The 20,531-nt window shown below is 58.2% G+C and overlaps 1 protein-coding gene across 2 annotated transcripts; it reads right to left on the reverse strand.

Annotated features, from left to right (window-relative positions):
• Window positions 1–1,236: 1,236 nt before the first annotated feature.
• On the reverse strand, window positions 1,237–19,037 carry C1QTNF1 (C1q and TNF related 1). Of its 2 annotated transcripts, none has more exons than XM_079131116.1 (4): window positions 18,237–19,037; window positions 6,450–6,609; window positions 4,150–4,289; window positions 1,237–3,432 (listed from the first exon to the last, which is right to left on the reverse strand). In XM_079131116.1, exons 2-4 carry the CDS (start codon window positions 6,593–6,595, stop codon window positions 2,882–2,884), a joined length of 837 nt encoding a protein of 278 aa, XP_078987242.1. In that variant the 5' UTR covers window positions 6,596–6,609; window positions 18,237–19,037; the 3' UTR covers window positions 1,237–2,881. The 2 variants fall into 2 exon arrangements, with proteins under 2 accessions (XP_078987242.1, XP_078987243.1); XM_079131117.1 differs by lacking the exon at window positions 18,237–19,037 and adding an exon at window positions 13,210–13,448.
• Window positions 19,038–20,531: the final 1,494 nt, after the last annotated feature.

The raw sequence follows: 20,531 nt of genomic DNA on the forward strand, positions 1-20,531 counted from the left end.
AGAGGCCTAAGGAGGACTCAGAACAGCTGCCGCCTCCTTTCCCTGGAAACCGAACCAGCAGTGGGACACGTGTGCTTGGGCCCCGTGACCGTCCCTGGAGAGGATGAGGGTGGTCAGTGGCACCTGGACAGAGCCGACTCATTCCTTCCAGGCACGCAGCCCCGTCTCCCAGCTTCACAGAAAGGGCAGCTCGGCTAAGTGGCCGCAGCTCTGTAGAGGTGGGGCCTGCCCTTTGTCCCACAGAGAGCAGGATGGCAGGGCCTGCCTGCTCCTTCTGGCCATGGTCCAGGCTGAGCATGACCACGGGGCCTCACCCAGGACCGAGCACAGGCAGGAGGCCAGCCTTTGCCAGCCTGCTGGCTCGAGCCTCTGCGCTGGCCACTGGCAGTTGGAGAAGGGCCTGGCTGCTAACCCATTTGGCCAGCAATGAAAAGGAGGAGGAGAAGCATCTGTCCCCCAGCACTTGGGCGTAAGGGGGCTGTCGGGGGGCTGTTGAGGGGCATGTCAAGCCCACAGGCTGCTGTACTGTAGTCCTAAAGAGATACATACAAATCCCAACCTCCAGTACCTTGAAAGTGCCCCTATTTGGAAACGGATGCTTTATAGATATAATAAGTTAAAGATGTCAAGAGAAGACCATTCCAGACTTAGGGTGGGCCCTAAATCAAACACCAACGTGTCCTTGTAGAGGGGAGAAAGGGAGACCTAGACACACAGGAAAGGGGCCTTGTGAATACAGAGCAGGCAGAGACTGGAGTGATGCTGTCCCAAGCCAAGGAACGCCTGGGGCCACCAGAAGCTGGAAGAGGTGGGAAGGGACCTCCCTGAGAGCCCTTGAAGGAGGCAGATCTGACTGCCCTTGATCTTGGACTTCTGGCCTCCAGAACTGAGAGAAAACATTCCTTCTGTTTTCAGCCACCCAGGACAGATGTACAGTTGTCCAGGTTACGGGCACAGTCAGGGGACACCTCCCTTGCTTCTGCTTTTTCTAGGATACTCCCTCAGTTGGGAAGAGCAGCCCATGCCTCTGGCCACCTCACCCAAGTCCCCAGAGCTGCCCACACTCTGAATTGTTCTGGTGGCCCACCTGTAGAGGCCACATCTCCCTGCAAAGAACAAGGCAATCTGGGGTTTGGCAGGTCCCCAAGTGCAAAGCCAAGGACCCCAGGAGGTGGACGCTGGGGTGGGGAGAAGAAGAGGAGGATTTGGTTCAGTGAGCAAATGCCAGAGGCAGGATGCTGAAAAACACAGTTCCAAGTTTAATGTCTGCTGGTCTGAGAGCTGAAGAGCAGGCGACAAGAGCCGTCCATCCACCCCGCCCACGGAAATGCACCTTGTGGAATCGGACGAGCACACGTCCTTCAAAAGTGGGCACTCGCAGACCTCGGAAGCCAGTCACCAGGCTCCGGGAGGGGGGGGGGGGGGCGGGAAGAAGGATGGTTCAAAACCAAGAAGCACCAGGTGGTGGGGAGGAAGGCCCCGGCCAGCAAGTCAGGGCTAAGGCGGGTAGAGAGAGTGACAGGGGCTGAGGAGCAACACAGCATGTGAGGAGGAAGAGCTGACCGGTTCCCCAAGGTCAGAGAGTGCAACCCTGCAGCCAGAAAACAGGGCCAATGTCAGGGACATTCAGAGCACCCATGGAAGGCACCTGCCCCGCTCTGGATGGTCCCAGAAGAGCTGCAGAGATTCCTGCCTCAGAGGACATTCCACCTTCCAGAACATGAGTCTGAGCCCAAGGGTTGGTTCAGGGGTCCTCTTCTACCCTGGTCTCAGGACTGACCTAACACGAGCCCCAGAAGCAGGCAGGGGGGAACCTTCCAGCCCCTTCCAGCTCTCCCCTGCTCTGGGGCTCAGAAAAAGCCCCTCCCACGTTGCCTCAGGCTACAGGTCAAGGAGGCCTGGGTGTGGACAGGTCTAGGCGGTACCATCAGCCTTGCTACCAACCAACATACTGGATGCTGAGACAAGGATCCTGGACCCGGGAGGAAGCAGGACTCTGACGTGGTGCAGGATGGTCTGACAGAAACAAAACCAAAGGCCCTGGTGCTCTCCATGGCTGGTCCAGCTGGGAGGAGGGGCAGGAAGTGGTATCAGAGCAGCAGGGCTCAGAGTGGCCTGGGGAAGAGGAGTGGAGCCCACTCCTTACAGCAACATCTGCAGGTCCAGGGGTCCCTGAGGTCCCCAGCCACTGCCAGAAGCCTGTGGCCTGAAGCAAGTCATGGGTTTCTACCAGCCTAGAGCCAACGGAAGAGGGCCTGGCATGTGCGACCCGGATCCTCATTGCGGTGGCCCAAAGGTCCCGCTGAGCCCTGGGGCAAGGCTACAGCAGTGTTAGCAAGACATGGAGGTCAGTCCCGCTGTCCCCCAAGAAGGTTCGTAGGTGACCTAGTGGGATGAAGCCAGGTGTGGTCTCAGGCCCTCAGGCCCACGTCCCTCCTCACCACCCGTGCTCCCCCTTTAGCTCTACCCCTGGGTGGGGTCTCAGGACGCTCTCCGCAGGGAGCCAGCTGGGGGCAGGCCACCATGGCAAGACTGGCCTTTCTCCCCAGGCTGGCTCTGCTCCTCTGAGCCTTAAGCAATGGCTCAGTCACTTCCGGGTCCGGGAGCAGGGTGCTCGGGTCACTTAAGGCTGAGTGCAGCGGGGAACTGGAGGCCCCGAAGGTTCTCGCAGGCGCCCCACCCAGTGATCTCACCCGCCGCAGCCACGTGGTGCCGGCTTCCCGCCCGTCAAGGGCGTCTGGTTGGGTGCCAAAGCCGCGGAAGCAGAAGCCAAGGAAGCCGGGACCGGGCGAGAGGCGCGGGGTCAGACCCGGCCGCAGGGCGGCGGGGCGGCGCCGCAGGGCAGGAGGCGCGGTCTCGGCGGCGCCCGCCCGGGGCGGCGCTAGGGCTCGGAGGCGTGCTTGACCAGGTAGCCGCTGAAGGTGACGTAGGTGTCGAACTCGTCGCTGAAGATGGCGTTCTCGCGCTCGCCCTTGAAGAGGCGCACCCACACCTCGTCCTGCTCCCGCAGCTGCAGCATCAGGCTCTGGCTCTGCATGATGCTGCGGTCGCTCACCTGCGCGTACAGGATCACCACCTCCTCCGCGTTCCGCATGATGTGCAGGTAGGTCTCCTTCTGGTTCCAGGTGTGCACGTTGAGGCTGAAGAAGTAGATGCCCGGCACGTAGCAGTAGAACCTGCCGGTGAACATGTTGAAGTGGCCGTAGAGGTTCACGAACTCCGTGTCGAAGACCACCGTCTGGTAGTAGTCGCCGCTGTGCAGGGGCTTCTTCCGGCCCACCGAGAAGGCCGCGTAGTGGTTCTTGCACCGGTCCCCCGGCGCCCCTACCGAGCCCTTCTGCCCTTTGGGTCCCACGTGGCCCCTGGCGCCCACGGAGCCTGTTTTGCCGTATTTCCCTTGCAGGCCACGGTCACCTCGGTCGCCCTTCTCACCTGGAAGGGACAGGAAGACACGGGGTGTCAAGGAAGCCCCTCCGCGGTGGGCCTGCACCTCAGCTTCTGGCTCCGCTGACTGTACCTCACACTCTGACCCAAAGGGCTTCCCTGCTGCCCCACCCCGTGAGGCCTGGTCCTCCACTCTGGGGGCTTCCTTTCTCAAATCAGCAAGGCCAACAGGCACCGTTTCAAGGGTTGATCTGATGAAAATAGAAATGCTTCATCCAGAAGCTTTTTTTTTTTTTTTCCTTCTGGAAAGCCCTGGCAGAGATAAAGGAACATATGGGTTTGTCCACAAGCAACAGGCTCCGAGGCCAGGCCCAAGCTTGCCCTGAGCAAATGGACTGCAGATGTCAGGGCTCAACTCAGAATCTGGTGGCACGTGTTCCCAGCAGGCTGTGCAACGCTGTTGGGGGTGAGGCTGGACAGAATTTCAGAAGGCAGGCGGGGCACCAAGCCTCAAAACAAAGTTGGAGGCCTCAGTCCCCACGCAGGTGCAAGGGCCCTACAGTCCTGAGGCTCCTCTCCTGGCCTTGGCCCTGTGGGCTCCTCTGGGAAACGTGCCAGACACTCAAAACTGGGATGTCTTCCTGTCCCTGCAGATGACAACCCTCCTCTGCTCCTGCACAGCCCCAGGCTAATGACTCCACAGTTTCCCTCCCCGTCTGCACACAGCAGCCCCCAGGTGACGCCCTATTTCTGTAGCCACCTGACCTTTCAAGATGGTGATGTTGATCTGGGGTGCGGGGATCGCCTGGTACACAGGCATCCCAGGGTCACAGCAGCGAAAGCACCGGGAAGCAGGGGGCTCCTCACCCGGGCTGGGGCTATATTTTTCATGTTTCTCTTCATTCCTGTGGGAACAAAGTGTCAGGGTGAAAGTCACAAACTCAGGGCTGGGCACTCGCCTCTCTCCTGCTGTCAGGGGCCGTGGGGGTCCTGGACCTGCCTTGCCCCTCCCTCACCTGGATGTTTGGTCTCTGGCTCACAGTGGCACAGGGCAGATTCTGGGATCCTGCTGAACTCCAGAGAGCTCTCCACCCTTTGTTAACGGTAGTCATGGAGCAGTAGTGACACAAACAGCAATTGTTTGCGGGCTACGTAAGGACACGGGCTGCACAGGAGAATTCCACACCTGCAGGACACGGTCTTTCAGTGACGTAGGCCAACTCTGGGAGTCCCTGTCACATATCTATGATTTCAGAAGATAATCTACTCCATGACACTTTGTAGGCAAGAGGGTTCAACTGGATGCGCAGGATGCCTCTGGGCAGCCGCGGCTGGAGGTGCTGTTTCCCTGATGACTTCCCTCAGGACCTGCTCAGTAGCTGTGGACGGAGTGGTTCCATGCTGCCACCTCGTGGCCCCTCTGGCATTGCACTGTGCTTGGGCTTGCGGTTCCCTTTGCCCAGGCTGTGGTCCACCTGTGACAGCCAAGCTCCTCTCAACCAGCCAGCTTCTGTCTACCTCTACTCCCACTTTTATCCCCCAGATAATACAGGAAATGGACCCACAGTCCCTCGGTTCAGCCGCCCATCCAGAACCCAGAGAGGCCAGAACCCTCCATGCAGAGATGGACAGACCCCACAGACGGCAGGGTCCAAGACGGAGGCCTCTATCCCTCTGCCCAGAACCGTTCCTTCCCAAGTGCTGTCCCCAGCACCATCACCAGGGGCTTGCGATGGCGGCTTCGGTCCCCCTCTGTGCCTCCCTGCACCATCACATCAGCCCGCTCCCAGCGTGCCCCCAGGCTGGGGCTGGGGTCACCTCATGCACCAGCACCATGTGGACAGTTCTCTGGAATTTGTCTCTCCCGCAGCAATCCATCCTTCCTGATGCCTCCCCCAGCGTTCCTTCTAGAACCCCGACCAATGCAAACCTCTCCATGACCCTCTACTCCCTATAGAATGAAGTTCAGGTGAGACCCTTCCCCCTAGACTCAGTTACCCCAGGTTCCCCTCTCTCCCACCCTCTCTCTGGCCCCAACTCCCCGCCTGCCCTGCACGGCCAGTCACCTCTGCGCGTGCCCTCCACGCTTCCCTTCGGGTCTTCCCTCCTGCACCTGGATGGCCCCCGGCATCCTGAGTCCCGCCTTTCCTCTCCTGCCCTCTCCCCGGTGTGTGGCACACCCCTGCTACACAGCTTGCCTCGCGGCATGGTTACCTGGGCCTTTCTCCCCCATGATTGGAGTTCCTGGAGACCAGAGGCCGTCATTCACATACTTCCTCAGTGCCTGAGGGAAGGCCTGACTGACAGCAGGCAATAAACGATTGTTGAATGAAAAAAAAAAAACAAGAAGAGGAAGAAAAAAGGAATGGGGCTCCCTGTCCCCAAATCCTGCCCAGTAAAGCTAGCACACCAAGTCAGGCCAACACTCAGGGTAACAAAGAAACCCAAAACCAGCATGGTGCCATGCCCCAGGCCTCCAGGACCTCACGTTTGATGGGTGACCATTTGATGAGTCATCCTAAGCACTGGTGAGTCCTGACAGAACCTCCCCAGGGACCTGGAGTCTGTGTGTCGCTGAAGGTCGCAGACATGAAAGCGAAGTGCCTCTCAGCCTGAGGAAAGTGATGCCTGGCTTGCTGGTGCCCACCGACCTGTGGCCGTCTTGTACCTGGACAAGACGTCAGGGTCATGGGGACCTGCTCTTGGTCCCTTGTCTCTCCTGAGGCCTCCTGCCACCAAGTGATACCTGGAACTCTAGCACACGTTCCCAGGGCCCAAGCAAGAATGCAGACAGCCTGAAGGGCCAATTCAGGGCTTGACTTGCTCTATATTTAAGGATGTAGCTGCAAAACTCACGCTCCTTTAGGACAGGACTGGGGACCTCACTTTCAGACAGAGCACCCAAGTCCCTGAGGAGACATGGCTTGTCTATCTCCCAGGATCCGCCTCCCCAAGAATCACTCCTCAGATTTCCCAGCGAGCCAGCACCTAAGGTGCCCTGAACCCACGCTTGAGCTGGCCAGCGCTGGAGCTCCTACAATGGCTTGTGGGTCACAGTCCCTCACCTCTTGTCATGGTCCAGCGGGGGCAGCAGCTCCTGGCCCTCTTCCTGCTCCTGCTGGTCACGTGGCACGTGGCTTAGGACTGGGCCACAGGTGAAGGCCAGAAGCAGGCAGCATCCCAGCACAAATCCCTGTCCATGGGAGCCCATCTTCCTTCTGGTCCCTGGAAGGAGAGACACACGGGGCAGCACAGGTTAGGAAGGCGCTCGGCAGAGACAGAGCCTGAAGCTCCCACATCATCAGGGAACACCGTGCTGCTCTGGGCAAACACACACACACACACACACACACACACACACACACACACGTGCGCACAGGGCACGCTCGAGCTTATACTAATGCACACTTGCATGCACTCTCACACACATACACAGAGGCACACACCCAGTGCTTTCACACACATATGCACGCTCACATGCACACAGGCACTCTGCCACTGATCCTCAGCCCAAGGGCTGGTATTTTGAAGCGCCACTGAGCACAGTGGTGTCTGTACCATCCCTGCCCCGGGAACAAGATTCCTTCAGCCACTGGTCCATGAAGATGGTTGTTTACCACCTGTTAGGCCAGTGGACGAAATCCCAAAACAGTTTTGATTACTATGCCATAACAGTCACACTGGTCCTTGCTGGTGGGCATGTGGTAGGAAGTGGACTGCAAGCTACTCCTGGCCACCAGGGGGCGCTCAATGGGTGTCCGCCAGCATCCAATTTAGGGGTCATGGAGTCGTGGCTCATCGGAGACCACGGTGCCTTTGGCAAAGGCTTGGGGTAGGACTCTCCCCTTCCAGTGATGAGACAGCCCTTCTTGGAAGAGGTGAGTGTTGGGGGTTCCCAGTGAGCCCACTGGGGACAGAGCACTCCTGCTTGGCTGTCAGCAGCACTGCCTCTCACCCTGTTGGGCTGGAGTCAGGAGTGCTGCTTGGCTGTTCTGGTGGGCAGGAAGACCTCCACACTGTGGCACGCGTGACTGTGGTCAGTCTCACCCTCTTCTGTTCAAAACGTGAAGTCTGACCCCTCAGAGGACCATGAGGGCACCTACTTCAACCCTCTCAGCTACCCAGGAAGAAAACAAACCAGCAGGACTAAGATCCCCACCACCCGCCACCCGTCCTTCAGCTCCTCTCTTGTGTTTTAGGAAAATTAAAATCTGAGACAGGCTTCTCTCTGTCAGTAATCACAGACCAGATGAAAGCTGCCTTTGACTCCTCTTGGGAAGCTGCGACCTTCTTTCCAACATCCCAGGGCTCGGGCTTTGTCGCCTGGGAAGGCACGCCCCTGCCCCAGGGCGCGGCTTCTTGGCCTCAGCTTTCCCTCCAGCCGAGGGCTCAGTGAGGAGCTCTGAGGACAGTGCTCCAACAGCTGTCCCCGCAGGAGCCCACGCCACATCTGTGAGAACGCTGGCTGCTGCAGCTGTAGCTCCAGTTCAGGAAGAGCAAGCGCCCGGCCCTCCCATGTGGCCTCAGGAGCCGGATGAGGAGACCAGCTCCCCCAGCCTACTGCCACCCGTCCCTCTGCTCAGGACACCTCCCTCCCGCCCTCCGCTGCAGAGCTTGGCTGGTCTCCCACCTCCCAGATCTCTACTAACCAGCCCAGGAGCATCAGGGCCCAGAGACCATAGTGACCAGCAGGCTGCTTGGACCAGCCCCAGCTTGCCAAAGAAAGTGTCTATGTGTCTATGTGAACTTGCAGACGTGCGTTTAAATTTCCATCTACCCCTCAGCTGTGTGCCGTGTCTCTGGGCTCTCGCAGGGCATGCACATGCCCTGGTCGCCCCCAGCTCTTCCGCTGTTGCTGCAGACACCTCATCCTGCGGTCCAGTCCTCTGCTTCTTAAACTTCCACGTGCATACCTGAGGACTCTGGTAAAGTGTGGCAGACCAGAAGCGCCCCTTGTCTTCCTCTTTCTGGTAGCCAGGCTAACAGGGCCAAAGCTGGCACCAGGCACCGCACAAAAGTCCTCCATGCATGATTTAATCGATGCCTCCAGCCCTACAGATTAGGCTGAGAATGCTTCCTCATTAATCATTTCTACCCCATCCCAGACCTTGTAGGGACCCAAGGTGAGTCCTTTAAGGAGACAATATTCATTCATTATCACACCACATTTGCCAGTAAGCAAACAGACTTAGGGAAGTTAGCCTCAAGCGTCCACACTGCAATTCAGAGCCGACCTCAGGTGACCCCAAGTCCTTCCTGCCCGGCTAGCATCCACCTTGAGCCCCTCATGTTCCTCCTGAAGACCCCCTGAAGACTCCTGAAGACCCCCACCTGGGGCCCCCCTCCTTCCTGATTTGTTCTCCACGTTGACTCAGACTGCAGAGAGCTTCACCTGGTCTGTAAGATCCTGCCCAGCAAACCCGGGTGCCCCCTCCTGGCCTGGGATGGCCCCTTGTGCAGCCTGGACCAGCCAAGCCCCCTGCAGCGCCCTGGACTTCACTGGTACTGCACAAACATTGGTCAAGTCGAGTTCTCTAAATCTGTTTATTTCTCTATTTCTGTGTTTCCTGTTTTTCCTGGTGCCTTAAATAATCACTTTTTTTTTTTCCTTTTAAGTGGTAAGCTTGCATCAGTTAAAAGGAAGTTTTCCTTTCTTTAAACTCTTTTATTTTCTGAATCCGAAATAATATGTCTGTGCTGGAAAAGTGGGAGAGTAACCACAGGAGGAGCCAGGCCACCCTGGCTCACCCTCAGCCTGGGCACTGTGGAGCTGGACAGTTCCCTGTCGCGAGGGGCCTCTGTGCCCCGGGGATGTTTAGTGGTGCCCTGGGTTCTACTCACTGGACGCTGTTAGCCCTCTGGATGGCTGTGGCAATGAGAAATTCCAGCCATTGCCCTATGTCTGTCCCCTGGGGGGCAAAGTTGCCACCAGCTAAGTACCAGTGCCAGGCCCCCCAAGGAAGCACCCCTTTGCCTGTTGATGCGCCTCCTTCCAGCCTCAAAAAGGAGTTTTCTATCCTGGGTCAGAAGAGATGGACCCAGGCCACAGCTGGGTTAGGGATGATGGCATTGGTGGCGCAGGGCAGGCGACAGCCCTGAGAGGCTTGGGGGTGGCCTGAGAGCGGGAGGCAGCGTGGGGCCCTCCTCGCTGACCTCTTCTTCAGAGTCAAAGCAAACCCAGACTGAAATCTTTCCCTCTTCGACAAGATCTCAACTGTTTTACCAGATTCCACAGCAAAGTCAGAGTCATGACATTATGATCACTTAGTCACTTTTGGGCAAAACCAGTATGGCCCAATATCGAACCACACTTGACTCCAGGATTGCTGTTAGCGATTTCCCGCCAAAGGAAGTCCTCCTGCTTCGCTGCCCGTGAGGCTGCGCAGAGAAGGTGAGTCCAGATGCCTGGCCTGATGGCAGGGAGCCCTCCTGGGCCTGGACCCACACAGCCCTGTCTCAGGCTGTGCTGCGGTCAGAGCAACTGGAGACAGTCCCGGTGTGACTCAAGCTCTTCGCTCGTCTGTCCAGGAGCCGGTGGATCAGAGCCAGGTTCCCTGGTCCCTCTGCTCCAGTTTTTCCCACCACATCTCACCTCCCGCTGGAGGCACCGCATCTCCTGCCTCCACAAGCAGGAGCCCCTTCCAGAGGAGGTGGGGGAGGAGGGAAGGAGACATGGAGCACCGGCAGGTCTGATGTGCTTATCCCTCCAGGCCTGTGGTGGACCCTCTAAGGAGACATCATCCACAGGTTCAGGTTCCCTGTATTTGTCTAAAACTGGTCCTGTTGGTTTTGGCCTCACGTCCACGCACTGATGTTGACTCCTGGCACTCAGAGGCTGCCTGCCTGGGTTTTGCCCTGATGCTCCGCCCTGCCCAGTGCCATCAAAAAGACCATTTTGTAAACACTGTTTCTTTCTTTAATCCTCATTGGTAAGCAGCTGTTCCAAGAGGCAGAAAGCCTATAATCTCCTTGGATTGAAAGGAGCCTTGGAAGGCAGGTCCAAGCCACCCTCCCGGCTGGCAGCGTAACCCAGGCCTGGGGGACTGAACACCCGTGACTTGCATGGCATTGTGCAAGAGCCTGGGAGGAAGCATTGCAGCCGCAAATTAAATATGTTCCCTGACCTTGGGAATATTACAGTCCAGGGAGGGAAGCAGACGAGCACCCAGTGACAGCCCGAGATGAAGGCGAACAATGAACCAAACGGTGAGCGGGTGACGAGCCAGGCCTGGTGCAGGGATCATGAGCCTTGGGTAGCTACTTAAATTAATTAAGATAAAACAAAAGTTAGGGCTGGGGCTGCAGCTCAGTGGTAGGGTACGTACTTAGCATGTGTGAGGCCCTGGGTTCCATCCCCAGCACACAAATACAAAATAACTCAAGGTTCTCTTCCCTCGTCACACCAGCCACATTCACGCTCTGGATAGCACCTGTGGCTGGAGGCCGCCATATTGGAAAGTACAAAAGAGAACTCTGGTCATTTGATGAGGTTCTAGCAGGCGGCTCTGTTCTAGTTTGATGTGAAGTCATCAAGGAGGGAGGAGGAGCTACGAACAGAGAGTGGGCCAGAAATCTAGGGGTGACTTGGACACCTTCCTCACGTGCATCTGGCACACCTTGCACTTCACCTGTCCCTGGTAATGGCTCCTGCAGGTGCATTCTAGGGCTTCTGGCTGTCTCCCAGATTCCAGTCCCCCTGAGGCCATCATCTTTGGCTTTTCTAGGGCCCGGACACCACCCTACAGTGTTACAGGCATCTCCTGGATAAGAGGATTTTCACCGGCGCTGCATGGCTTCCAGGTCAACACATTTGGCTCAGCCTTGGATCAACGGGAACACTGTTCCCACACCACCCCTCACTCCCCTGCGCCAGTGCCTTCACCTCCCCACGTCCTTCCGACACAGAAGCCTGGTGACGACCTCCCTATGACAGGCTTAGCACCCTCCAGTTGCTACAGCAAGATTCAGACCCTGGGGTGCCATGAAAGAGAAGGTGCCCCACCGGGGTGTTTCTCTGACCCCGCTGACCATTGGGATTTCCTGATACGTGACATCTGCTCTCAGCCCTTTCCTTCCCCACGAAGTCATCTGTCACACTAACTGCCCATTTCCCAAGCTCCAAAATCCGCCATGGCAGGAGGAAGGCTGAGTGGCTTTTGACTGACAAAGTGACAGAAGCCCCTTTGCCACCTCGTTTCCCTTCTATGACTGGCAGGCCCCGTTGCCCTGGAAACTTCTCCCTCCCCGACCAGCAGGGGAGGCAGCAGCGGGTGAGGCCCCTTGCTGGAGGAACGCTGCGGGTCTGGGGCGATGTGGGGTCCCAGATCCCAGCTCCTCTTTGTGCTCTTTCCCTCTCCAGAGAAGCTGCTCCCTGTCTTGGTTTATGTTCTAAGTCGGGTTTATGTGGTCACCTCTGCAGTCCGAGTCCAGGAGTGAAGAAGGGGCGTTCTCCCAGGGCTACTGCTAGTCCCTAAGCAAAGGTTCCCTTTGGATGGAGTGATGTCCACTTGGGACCGAACAGTGAAGACAGGAGGGAACAAGAACGCCCATCCAAAGTCATATCCCTCCTCTCCCAGGGCAACTGCATCTTGGCCAAGAAAACTCACCTGGAGCTGACAGGACTCTGTCTAAGTTCCTGCCAGGCTCTGCAAACAAGGCTGCCACGTGGGCCGCCAGGCATCGGCCCTGGGGCACCTGGCCAGCCCGGCCTGCAGAGCTGCTTTGCATCCCAGGGAACAAAGACTGCCTTGAGCAAAGCTGCTGACCTCAGGTCCCCTCCCAGCTGGGCGGCCTCAGGCAGCAGCTACCCTGCCCTCAGAACCTTGGGAGAGAGGAGGGGCCCCAGGCTCTGCAGGTGGCCTGGCGCACCGCCCACTTCCCCAGCACCAGCACAGTGCCACCCATGGGGGTGGAGGGTCCCAAGACCGAGGGAGGGAAGTACCTGAGGACTCCGTGGCCTGGAGTCCCACCGCACTCAGCCCTTCACAGGCAGCAGGAACCACGCTGTCTGGTTGCCTTGGCTGGCCACCTCATGGGCACCGCCGGGGGAAGCGCGGCAGGAGATGGAACTGTGGCCTCAACAGAAATGCCACCTAGCTCGGCGCGCGTCAGTCCTCCTGCCTGGTCCAGCCGGGGCGCTCTTGCCAAGATCACCAGTGACACTGGCAGTGTCAGCTCTACCCTGCCTTCCTGTCCTGAGAGCTGTAAAGCCTCTGCCAGGGAGCCGCCCCCTCTGACTCCCAGGCACAGCGCAGACCTCTCGCCCAAGCCCTCCTCGGCTGCCTTGACCCGGGCCACGCCTTCCGCAACAACACTGATCCTGCGTCCACTCGAGGGCCTGCCAGGCCTGCGCTCCCACCCCCGGCCACGGGGAAGACCCACGAAACAGCTCCGTTCTCAGCACGGCGGCCACACTCCAAGCACTCACGTGGCAAGCGGCTGCCACCGAGACACTACCGCTGATGGAACAGTCCCGCGTGGTGGGACACCCCCTGGACAGAGCTGGCCTGCACGGAGTCTCCAGCCGTCTGCCCACATGCTGCCACTCTCAGTCCCTAAGACAGGTCACACTTAAGGTCTATACTGTCTGGCTGCCCCTGTCCTGCCAGCTCCTCCATCCATGCACCTGCAGAGCTGGCCTGAGGCCGCCTCCGCCCTGCTCTCGCTGCCCTTTCTGCCCAGCACCTGGTACAGAGTGGTCTGCAATCGCAGGTGTGCTCATCTGGTCCCCTGGACTAGGCACTCCTGGGAGATGGGGCCAGGCCTTTTCTCAGCACCTCCAGCATCCAGTGTCTCCCATCCAGTGCAGCTTGAGCCCACCCTCACCTTTCAGTCAGTCCCAAGTAGCAGAGCCACCATCTGAAGAGGACTCGTTACAGACTGGCTACAGCTGCTCAAACCTCTCCCACAGAGGAGGGAGGGAGGGACCCAGGGGACACCATTACATGTCACCAGAATGCTGGCCCCCCATGAGCCTCAGAGCTGTCCTTCCTGGCTGTTCTTCCCTCTGCCACTCGAAGACCCTCAAACCCCAGTGCTCCTTCGCCAAGGTTACCAGCCACCTGAGTGTCTAGGAAGACCACCTAATTAAGGTTACAGTGCACCCACCCAGTGGAAGACCAAAGACAAAACAAAAAACCCCACTGGCTGACGGGAGGCCAGCTCAGCAGTGGGGAGGGCTGGGGACGGGCAGGACCGGGAGACTCGGAAGCTGCCCTCAGTTAGCAACTGCTGCAAAAGATGAACACTTACTGACACGGAAAGACCCGTGCCGAAAAATGCAGGTTCACTGCACACTCACAAACACGCACAAGCGGACACGCCACCACAACCAGAGCGCTCGAAGGCCACCCACCTGCTGCTGATGGCAACTGTCCCTGCGTGAGGAGAACATGGCTCTACCGTTCTCTCATTTGTGCTTCTTTGTTTTTGTTCCCCCTATAACAGTCCCATATTTTTTTCATAGTAAGTACACATTATTTTCCACTTAGGAAAAATGACAAATAAGCCCCACCCTGGAGACTGAGGGAGCAGTCTGCTTATTCCAGGGAACTTGACCAGGCATGGAAAAGTAGATAGTGGCGGGGTGGGGCTGGTGGTGCTGTGGCGAGTCTGCGGATCCACAGAGCTGCTGGGGTAGGACTCGGCTGCTTCTGTTCATCTGTCCACCAGTGCCCAGGGGTGCCTGCTGGGGTCCAGGACCCATGTAGCAAGACAGTGCAGCCTTGCTCAGGCAGCAGCTGCCCTGCACACGGGGCGCAGGCTTGGGGAGTGCCCTGCATCAGCCAGCTCCGTTAGAGCTGTCAGCAGCAGCCACCTTTGGCTCTAAGGGAAATGCCCCCAGCAGAGCCTGTGTCCCCACATTAAACAGAGGCTTACGCAGTGTCCCCCCCTCCTGCATGCCAGGCATGGTATGGGTCGTCTTCTTCAACACAGCCTGCCAAGACCGTAGTGCCAGCCTGCTAGCATCCTAAAACCCTGCACTTGAGTCCAGGGCCTGTGGTTCAGGCGAGTCACCAAGAGCAGCCAGCCCCTCACACCTTCCACGGAGGCGCTCAGCGCCGGGGCCTCAGGGTGTGCCTTCTCAGGGTCTGGCTTTAGCAGGTGGAGAGAGCAGCATGCTGGGAAGCTCTGACAGTGGACGGTGAGGAGGGCCGGGCAGGGATGCAGATGGCCTTCTCCCACCCCAACCGCCCTGATCAGGGGAAACTGACCCGAGTGCCCAGTTGCAAAGGGAGGGAGGCTGAGTACCAGCTCAGGAGGGCGTGGGCTGAAGAGGCCATGCTGGCCAGGAGAGGGGCTACACACGCGCTCGGCCTGCTCTTCCTGGGAAGGCCGCCTAGGGTCAGTCATGGGTGGGCACCACTGGAGGTACCACTGGGCAGGAATGTGCAGGACAGAATAGAAAGGAGAGTCGGGGAAGGAAGGGACAGACATCGGACTCTAGCCTCCCCACCTCCTGCAGCCCCAGCCTGGCTCAACAGCCTCCATTCCCAGTGTTGCCTCAATCCAGAACCTTCAGCCAGTCAAGCAGCACATAGGACTTACGGGCCCTTGCCTTCCAGATAGACCTTCAGGGGGTCCTGGGGGTGGTGAATGCCAGAAGACTCAGGAGTCCATGGCCACACTGAGCCCATCCAGATCCATTTCCCCATCTCTCACCAGAAGGCAGCACACATGGTGTCCAGTGTTGAGGTTGTCCCAGACACTTGCAGGGCAGAGTCACGGGGCCCAGCCTAGCTTCTAGGCTGTACCTGCCTCACACCCCCACCACCAATACCAGGCAAGGTCCTCTTTCCCTGGTCCCAAGGGTAGAGGGCAGCTGGTAACCAGACATCCCATGAGTGGTAGGGAGCAGTCCTAGGGAGGGGGCCGTCCACCATGTGTGGCTCTAGCAGCTTCCAGGAGTATATCTGACCCAGCCCTGGGCACCAAGGACTTGGCTTCCCCACACCCCGTCCCTCCTGGCTGCCTCTCTTCCCATCCTTGCCTCAGCTCCTGCCTCCCTGCCCACTGTCTCCTTCTGGCTGTCTCATTTCAAGGAAAATTCCTACAGGAGCCAGGAAGATGGTCAGACGCTGAGGCCAGGCCAGCCTGTGGACATCCAGACAGCCATCCTGGGCCAGACAGGTACCCAAAGAGGGGCCTGCTGATTTGCAGGAGGCTCAGAGACAAGCAGGGACACCCCTGCCCCCAGTGGATAGTGAGGAGGACCTCCGGTTTGGAAATTGATCATGGGCAAGGAGGGATGGGTTTAGGGGATGCAGATGCACCCAGCCCCCACCCCACCCCAACACTCACCCAAGCACCAAAATTGCACACCTGCAACTTGACCAGGACCCAGAGACCAAGATTCCTCCCAAAGGTACAGGGACCCCCACCCCTGCTCACAGCCCCTGTCCCTCCCCCAGGGCGAGCCTGCAGCTCAGGGCCTGAGTTCCAGGGCTGGTGAGCTGGCTCGCTGGGCAGCCTGAGTACAGAGGAAACACACAGAGCTTGGGGTCCTTCAGAGACTGCTCTCCGAGGTGGGCAGGCCACCTCCCACACCATGTGCAGGGGTCAGGAGGTAGCAGGGTCCTGTCCACAGAGCTGCCTTGACAATAGTAGAGTAAAACGGGGGCGAGGGGAACAACACTCTGCCCACACAGTAGTTAAGCTACCAAGATGAAGCTCCCCAGGAGCCAAGGGCCCGACTCGGACGTCTCTGGGGCTCTAGGGGCAGGGAGCCCAGGCAACTTCCCTTTCTCTCAGGGAGGGTGGATGGTCAGGAAGAGTCCGCTGCGGGCAGTCGGCAACAGGGGACTGCAACAGAACGTCTCCTTCTTCCTGCCCTTCAGCCAGTGCTGTCACCCCCGCCCTCCCCGAAGCCCTGGGGTCTCCACCACCCTGGCCCCAGGAACTGAGACCCACAGAAGCACCGACTCTTAGGACAAGATGCAGGGGAGCTGGTGTCCAGCGAGGACACCCTGTGGCACAGATTTCTATGAAATTCTTTTCATCTTTGTTTTGATGGGTGAAGTTCAATGCCAGAATACTTGGCTTATGAGTCATGCTAATTACAGCTGGGGGAGGCACCAGGGAGAACAGCAGAAAGGAGCACGTTCAGAAAGACTTAATGTTGCCCTGATTGCCCAGTGGGGAGGTCACATCCCAGAATGGAAGGGAGCTGCCTGCACCTTCCGGGACACATGGGCTTCCCAGGCTCCCAGCTCCTGCTAGGGAGCATCTCACTGTTGGGCAGTGGTGTCCTCAGGCTGGACAGATGGCAGGAGAAGGCAAGGAAGGAAGGAAGTGGGGGGTCCTTGCTATCTGCGTCCTGCCCAGGCTTTCTCTGTTGGCAGAGAGAAAGGGACACTTGAGAAGCTCAGATCCCAGCCTCACTGTAGAGTGCTATGCTCAGTGTCTCCGGCCTGCCTGGGGTGTTCCGAACATAGTCTCAGCGCATGAAGACACAGGTCAGGGTCTGAGGTCCTCTGTCCACTGGCTCTGGGACCTCAGGCAAGCCACAATCCCTCTGAGATTTTCACAGGTGAGTCCCTTGATAGGGTTGAAGAATTGACAAATTGGCGGCTGCCATTATTCTTGCCATGGTTGCTGGGTTATCTCTAAGCTTCTCTCTGGCTCTACAGGTCTAAGAGGGAGAGTGGGGAGGCTGCCACTTGTCCTCAGCCCTCTGCCTCCCGCCTCCAGTTTCCCCTCTTCTCTGGTTAGCAGGGACCCTGGGCAGGCCTGCGAAGGCAGGTCCCCTCCCTGCGGCACATGCCAGCCAAGCACATGTACTTGTGACAGTGTGCGTGGGCTGCGTGGCCTGCCATGAGTGTGCCTTCTGCACTGTAAAAAGCAGAGCCCGGGCAGTCTGAGGAGGTCATGCTCCCGGGGTCCAGGAAGTCTTTTCTCAAGACATGTCTCCTTTCAAAGCTTGGCAAAGCCTGCCCCGTGGCCTCCATCCCTAGAAACTAGGTGAGATGGAAGAGGTGAGACCGGTCAGAGAGGCAGCTCCCTCTGCCCTTCCCAGCCAGGATGGGTCAGGACTGTCAAGGGGCCCCGGAGCACATGGAGGCTCCTGGCTCTCAGGTCTGGGAGCAACCAGGGCAGGGTAGGGATTGGCAGGGTAGGGACCACACCCACACCTGCAGAGGTGCCCTGGAGACTTGGGTGGTGGCGAGTGGGTGAACACGCACCAACCAGAGACTCCACAGGCTCAGCAGCTGCAGCCCCAGACCAGGGCCACTCTCAGTGGTACAGCAGCTTCACTTCCAAGGAGGATCCCCAGGGATGTGACATTGTTTTTTCCTGCCCAAGCTGGATACCCTCCAGGAACACCAAGGCTGTGAGATGAGGGGCCAAAGTCCACATTCCCGTCCTGTGCAGGGCCCAAGCGGGCCACTGACAGCCTGGGAGAGACCTGGATCTCAGGCGGTCCAGGTAGCACTGGGGGCCAGGTGCCGAGGTGGACACAGGTACCATTTCCCTCCCACACACACCCTCAGAAAAGCACCAAGAGAGAGTGAAGCAAGATAAACACCCATGAAACATGGGGGAAGGCATCGCTGCTCCTGACAGCTTCTGTCTACAAGAGTCCGCCTCCTGCCCAGTCAGAGGGAGCCCGCACCAGGGCTCGCTCCGAACCCGCACGGGCAGGGGTAGCGAGACCAGACACGATTTTTTCCCTGGCACTTCTGCTCTCCCTGACCTTCTGCCGCAGCTCCCACCTGCCCCTCCCACTTCACCCACGGTCCCCCTGGCGAGGCTCTGCCCAGTCCTGCCCCAGCAGCCAGGCTGAAGCAGGAAGATAGGAACGAGGTGGTACTGGCTCCCTCCCCATCCTGACCTGCCTGCCCCAGGCCACCTACCTCCTTCCGAAAGAGCTGCACCCGCGCTGACTCTCTGAGGCTCTCACGGCACCGCCTCTTAAAACATCTCCCAGCGGCAAAACCTCCTCGGAGCCAGGTCTCAGGAAGCACAGACTTGTCGAAGGAGACGGGGAAAAAGTCCCCTGGGAAGCAGGCTCAGAAGGGGAAGCAGGGAGGTTCGAGCATAGGCAGTCCCGTCCCAGTACCTTTATCTCCTCCGCAGGCTCCAAGGTCTCCTTGGGCAGAAGCGGAAACGTGGTTTCTCGAAAGTAAAGGAAGAGAGGAAGAAAGTGGGACAAACACGTAAAGAGCAAACCCAGCCAGATGTGAGCTGCTGAGGAGCCTAGATCGCTCCCAGCGCATTTTAGCCAAACAGCAGCCGCTGAGGATTAACTGTGTGTGTGCCCGGCCGGCCGGCCTCCTCCTCCTGGCCACGCGCAGAACAGCTAGCCCTGCTGGGGTGCAGGTGGCCACTTCTGTGCACCTGGGGCCTGTCCAGATGCCCTGCAAAGGGCAGGGGCATCCAGCAAGGGTGAGAACCCCAAGTTACTTGGTGGCGGGGGGAGGGGCTCAAGCACCCACCTAACGGCAGAGTTAAGGCACACCACAGCCGGGGCCGGGGACCACAGTCAGGTTCTGGAGAATCTAAGAGCCCTCCAACAGCGCTCTGGATTCTGGGCACGCTTGTGTACGTGCGTGCATTTTTGTTCTGAGCCTGGAGAATTCCAGGCTGCAAAGGGGAGGGCAATGCCACTCAGAAGGCTTAGAGTCCTCAGGGAACCCATCCCATGGGTACAGGGTGGGGCCAAAGGAGACAGTCTCCACCAGGTCTCTCATTCATGGAGATGAAAAACAGACATTTTCCTAATCTTACATAAAAGCGCTTCCTGAGGGAGTCTGATGGCTGCCCCCTGTGGACCGCTGCACCCTGGGGCCTGCGGCAGAGAAGCCCTCCATTCTCCAGCCCTACCTCTGAGTCAGACAGGCTTGTTCCGGAACCCTATCGCATCACTAGAAGAGGAAGGATCTGGCCAGAGGAGCACAGCTGCTCTGGCAATGATAACAGCACTCCCTCTTTTCTGCTTTTCCCCAGGTTCTGCCGCCGATTCTCTCCCGTCTGCCCCTGGCCTGGATGCCATACCTGCTCGCTTTGCTTTCACTCCAGCGAGGGCACCTCTTCTCTTTCTCTCTGGCTACATCTGGACAGGAGATGTAGAAAGAGGGATGATGGTTTGGGATGTTAGGAGCAAAACAAAAAGGCTGCACTTTGCTATTCCTTGCCTTGGAATTTCCTCCCTGGGCCTCACGGACATCTGGAAAGGCTACGAGAACAGAAAGGGAAAAGGAGGAGGAGTGTGTGAGCAGGATGCCACCAGGCACAAGCGCTGGCCCTGAGGCTGGGCCCAGGCCAACATCTGGGCAGAGCTGAAAATGGGTGGAGATGCAAGAGAAGCAGGAGACCTCGGATGGGGGAGGCAGCTTGTGAGATTAGGGTCCAGAGACCCTAATCTCCAGAGCCAATCCCACAAGAGAAGGAGGGAACGTAGAGGAGAAATGCCGCGGAACCTCTGGAGCCCAGAGAGCGCTTGAGGAGCTGGGTGAGAGCAAGCACCCCGTCTCCGTTAGAGACGTGACCTCCACTGCCCTTGCAGACTCAGGACAGCTCACATTCTTTGGCATACATGTCTGAGGCTTGGCAAAACTTGCATCCTCTGTTGCTTATCAATATAGGAAAATGCAGAGATATGCTCATCTTCATTCCTGTAAGTAACATGAGGAAGTTTCCCATCCAGGCACACAGCCTGACTCCCCCATTTACTGTCCCCAAATAACCTGTGCAGTCAGGATACTCAGGAGAACAGCAAGCAAAGCAGAGGAGCCAAGCCAGCAGCATCTTATGCAGCCCCAGGAGACCGCTGCCAGACTTACAGCCTCCTGGGACTCTTGTGGGCTGGAAACTCCCTACATGCAATGGGAAAGCTCCTTGTTGCCCTTCCCATGAGCCTCCACTTAGTGAAGGCCTGGGCCAATACCAAAATTCACAAAGCTCAGCACACAGTTCAGAAAAGATGTAGAAGATGGAAGAGTTGATCTTTCTCTTTCCTCCATGCAAGATGGTTCTGGTGTTGAAGAACTGAAAGACACTTATCTGGAACATGATTCCAAGACACAAAGTTGAAGGCCCCACATGCTGCAACTCAGAAACACAACAGATGGTGATCCCCGTCTGCAGCTGGCTCATCTGGACAGGAGGCTCTGAGTCCCAGATCTGCATCTTACCCTGACCCAGCCTGG

The sequence above is a fragment of the Sciurus vulgaris genome (genome assembly GCF_902686455.1).
Source record: "Sciurus vulgaris genome assembly, chromosome: 3".
NCBI classification, from domain to species: Eukaryota; Metazoa; Chordata; class Mammalia; order Rodentia; family Sciuridae; genus Sciurus; species Sciurus vulgaris.

Coding starts and splice junctions, on each gene's coding strand:
- C1QTNF1 (XM_079131116.1), bottom strand. CDS start 6,595: ATGGGCTCCCATGGACAGGGATTTGTGCTGGGATGCTGCCTGCTTCTG. Junction 4,290..6,449: donor CCGCTGGACCATGACAAGAG/GTGAGGGACTGT, acceptor TTGTTCCCACAG/GAATGAAGAGAAACATGAAA. Junction 3,433..4,149: donor CAACATCACCATCTTGAAAG/GTCAGGTGGCTA, acceptor TGTCCCTTCCAG/GTGAGAAGGGCGACCGAGGT.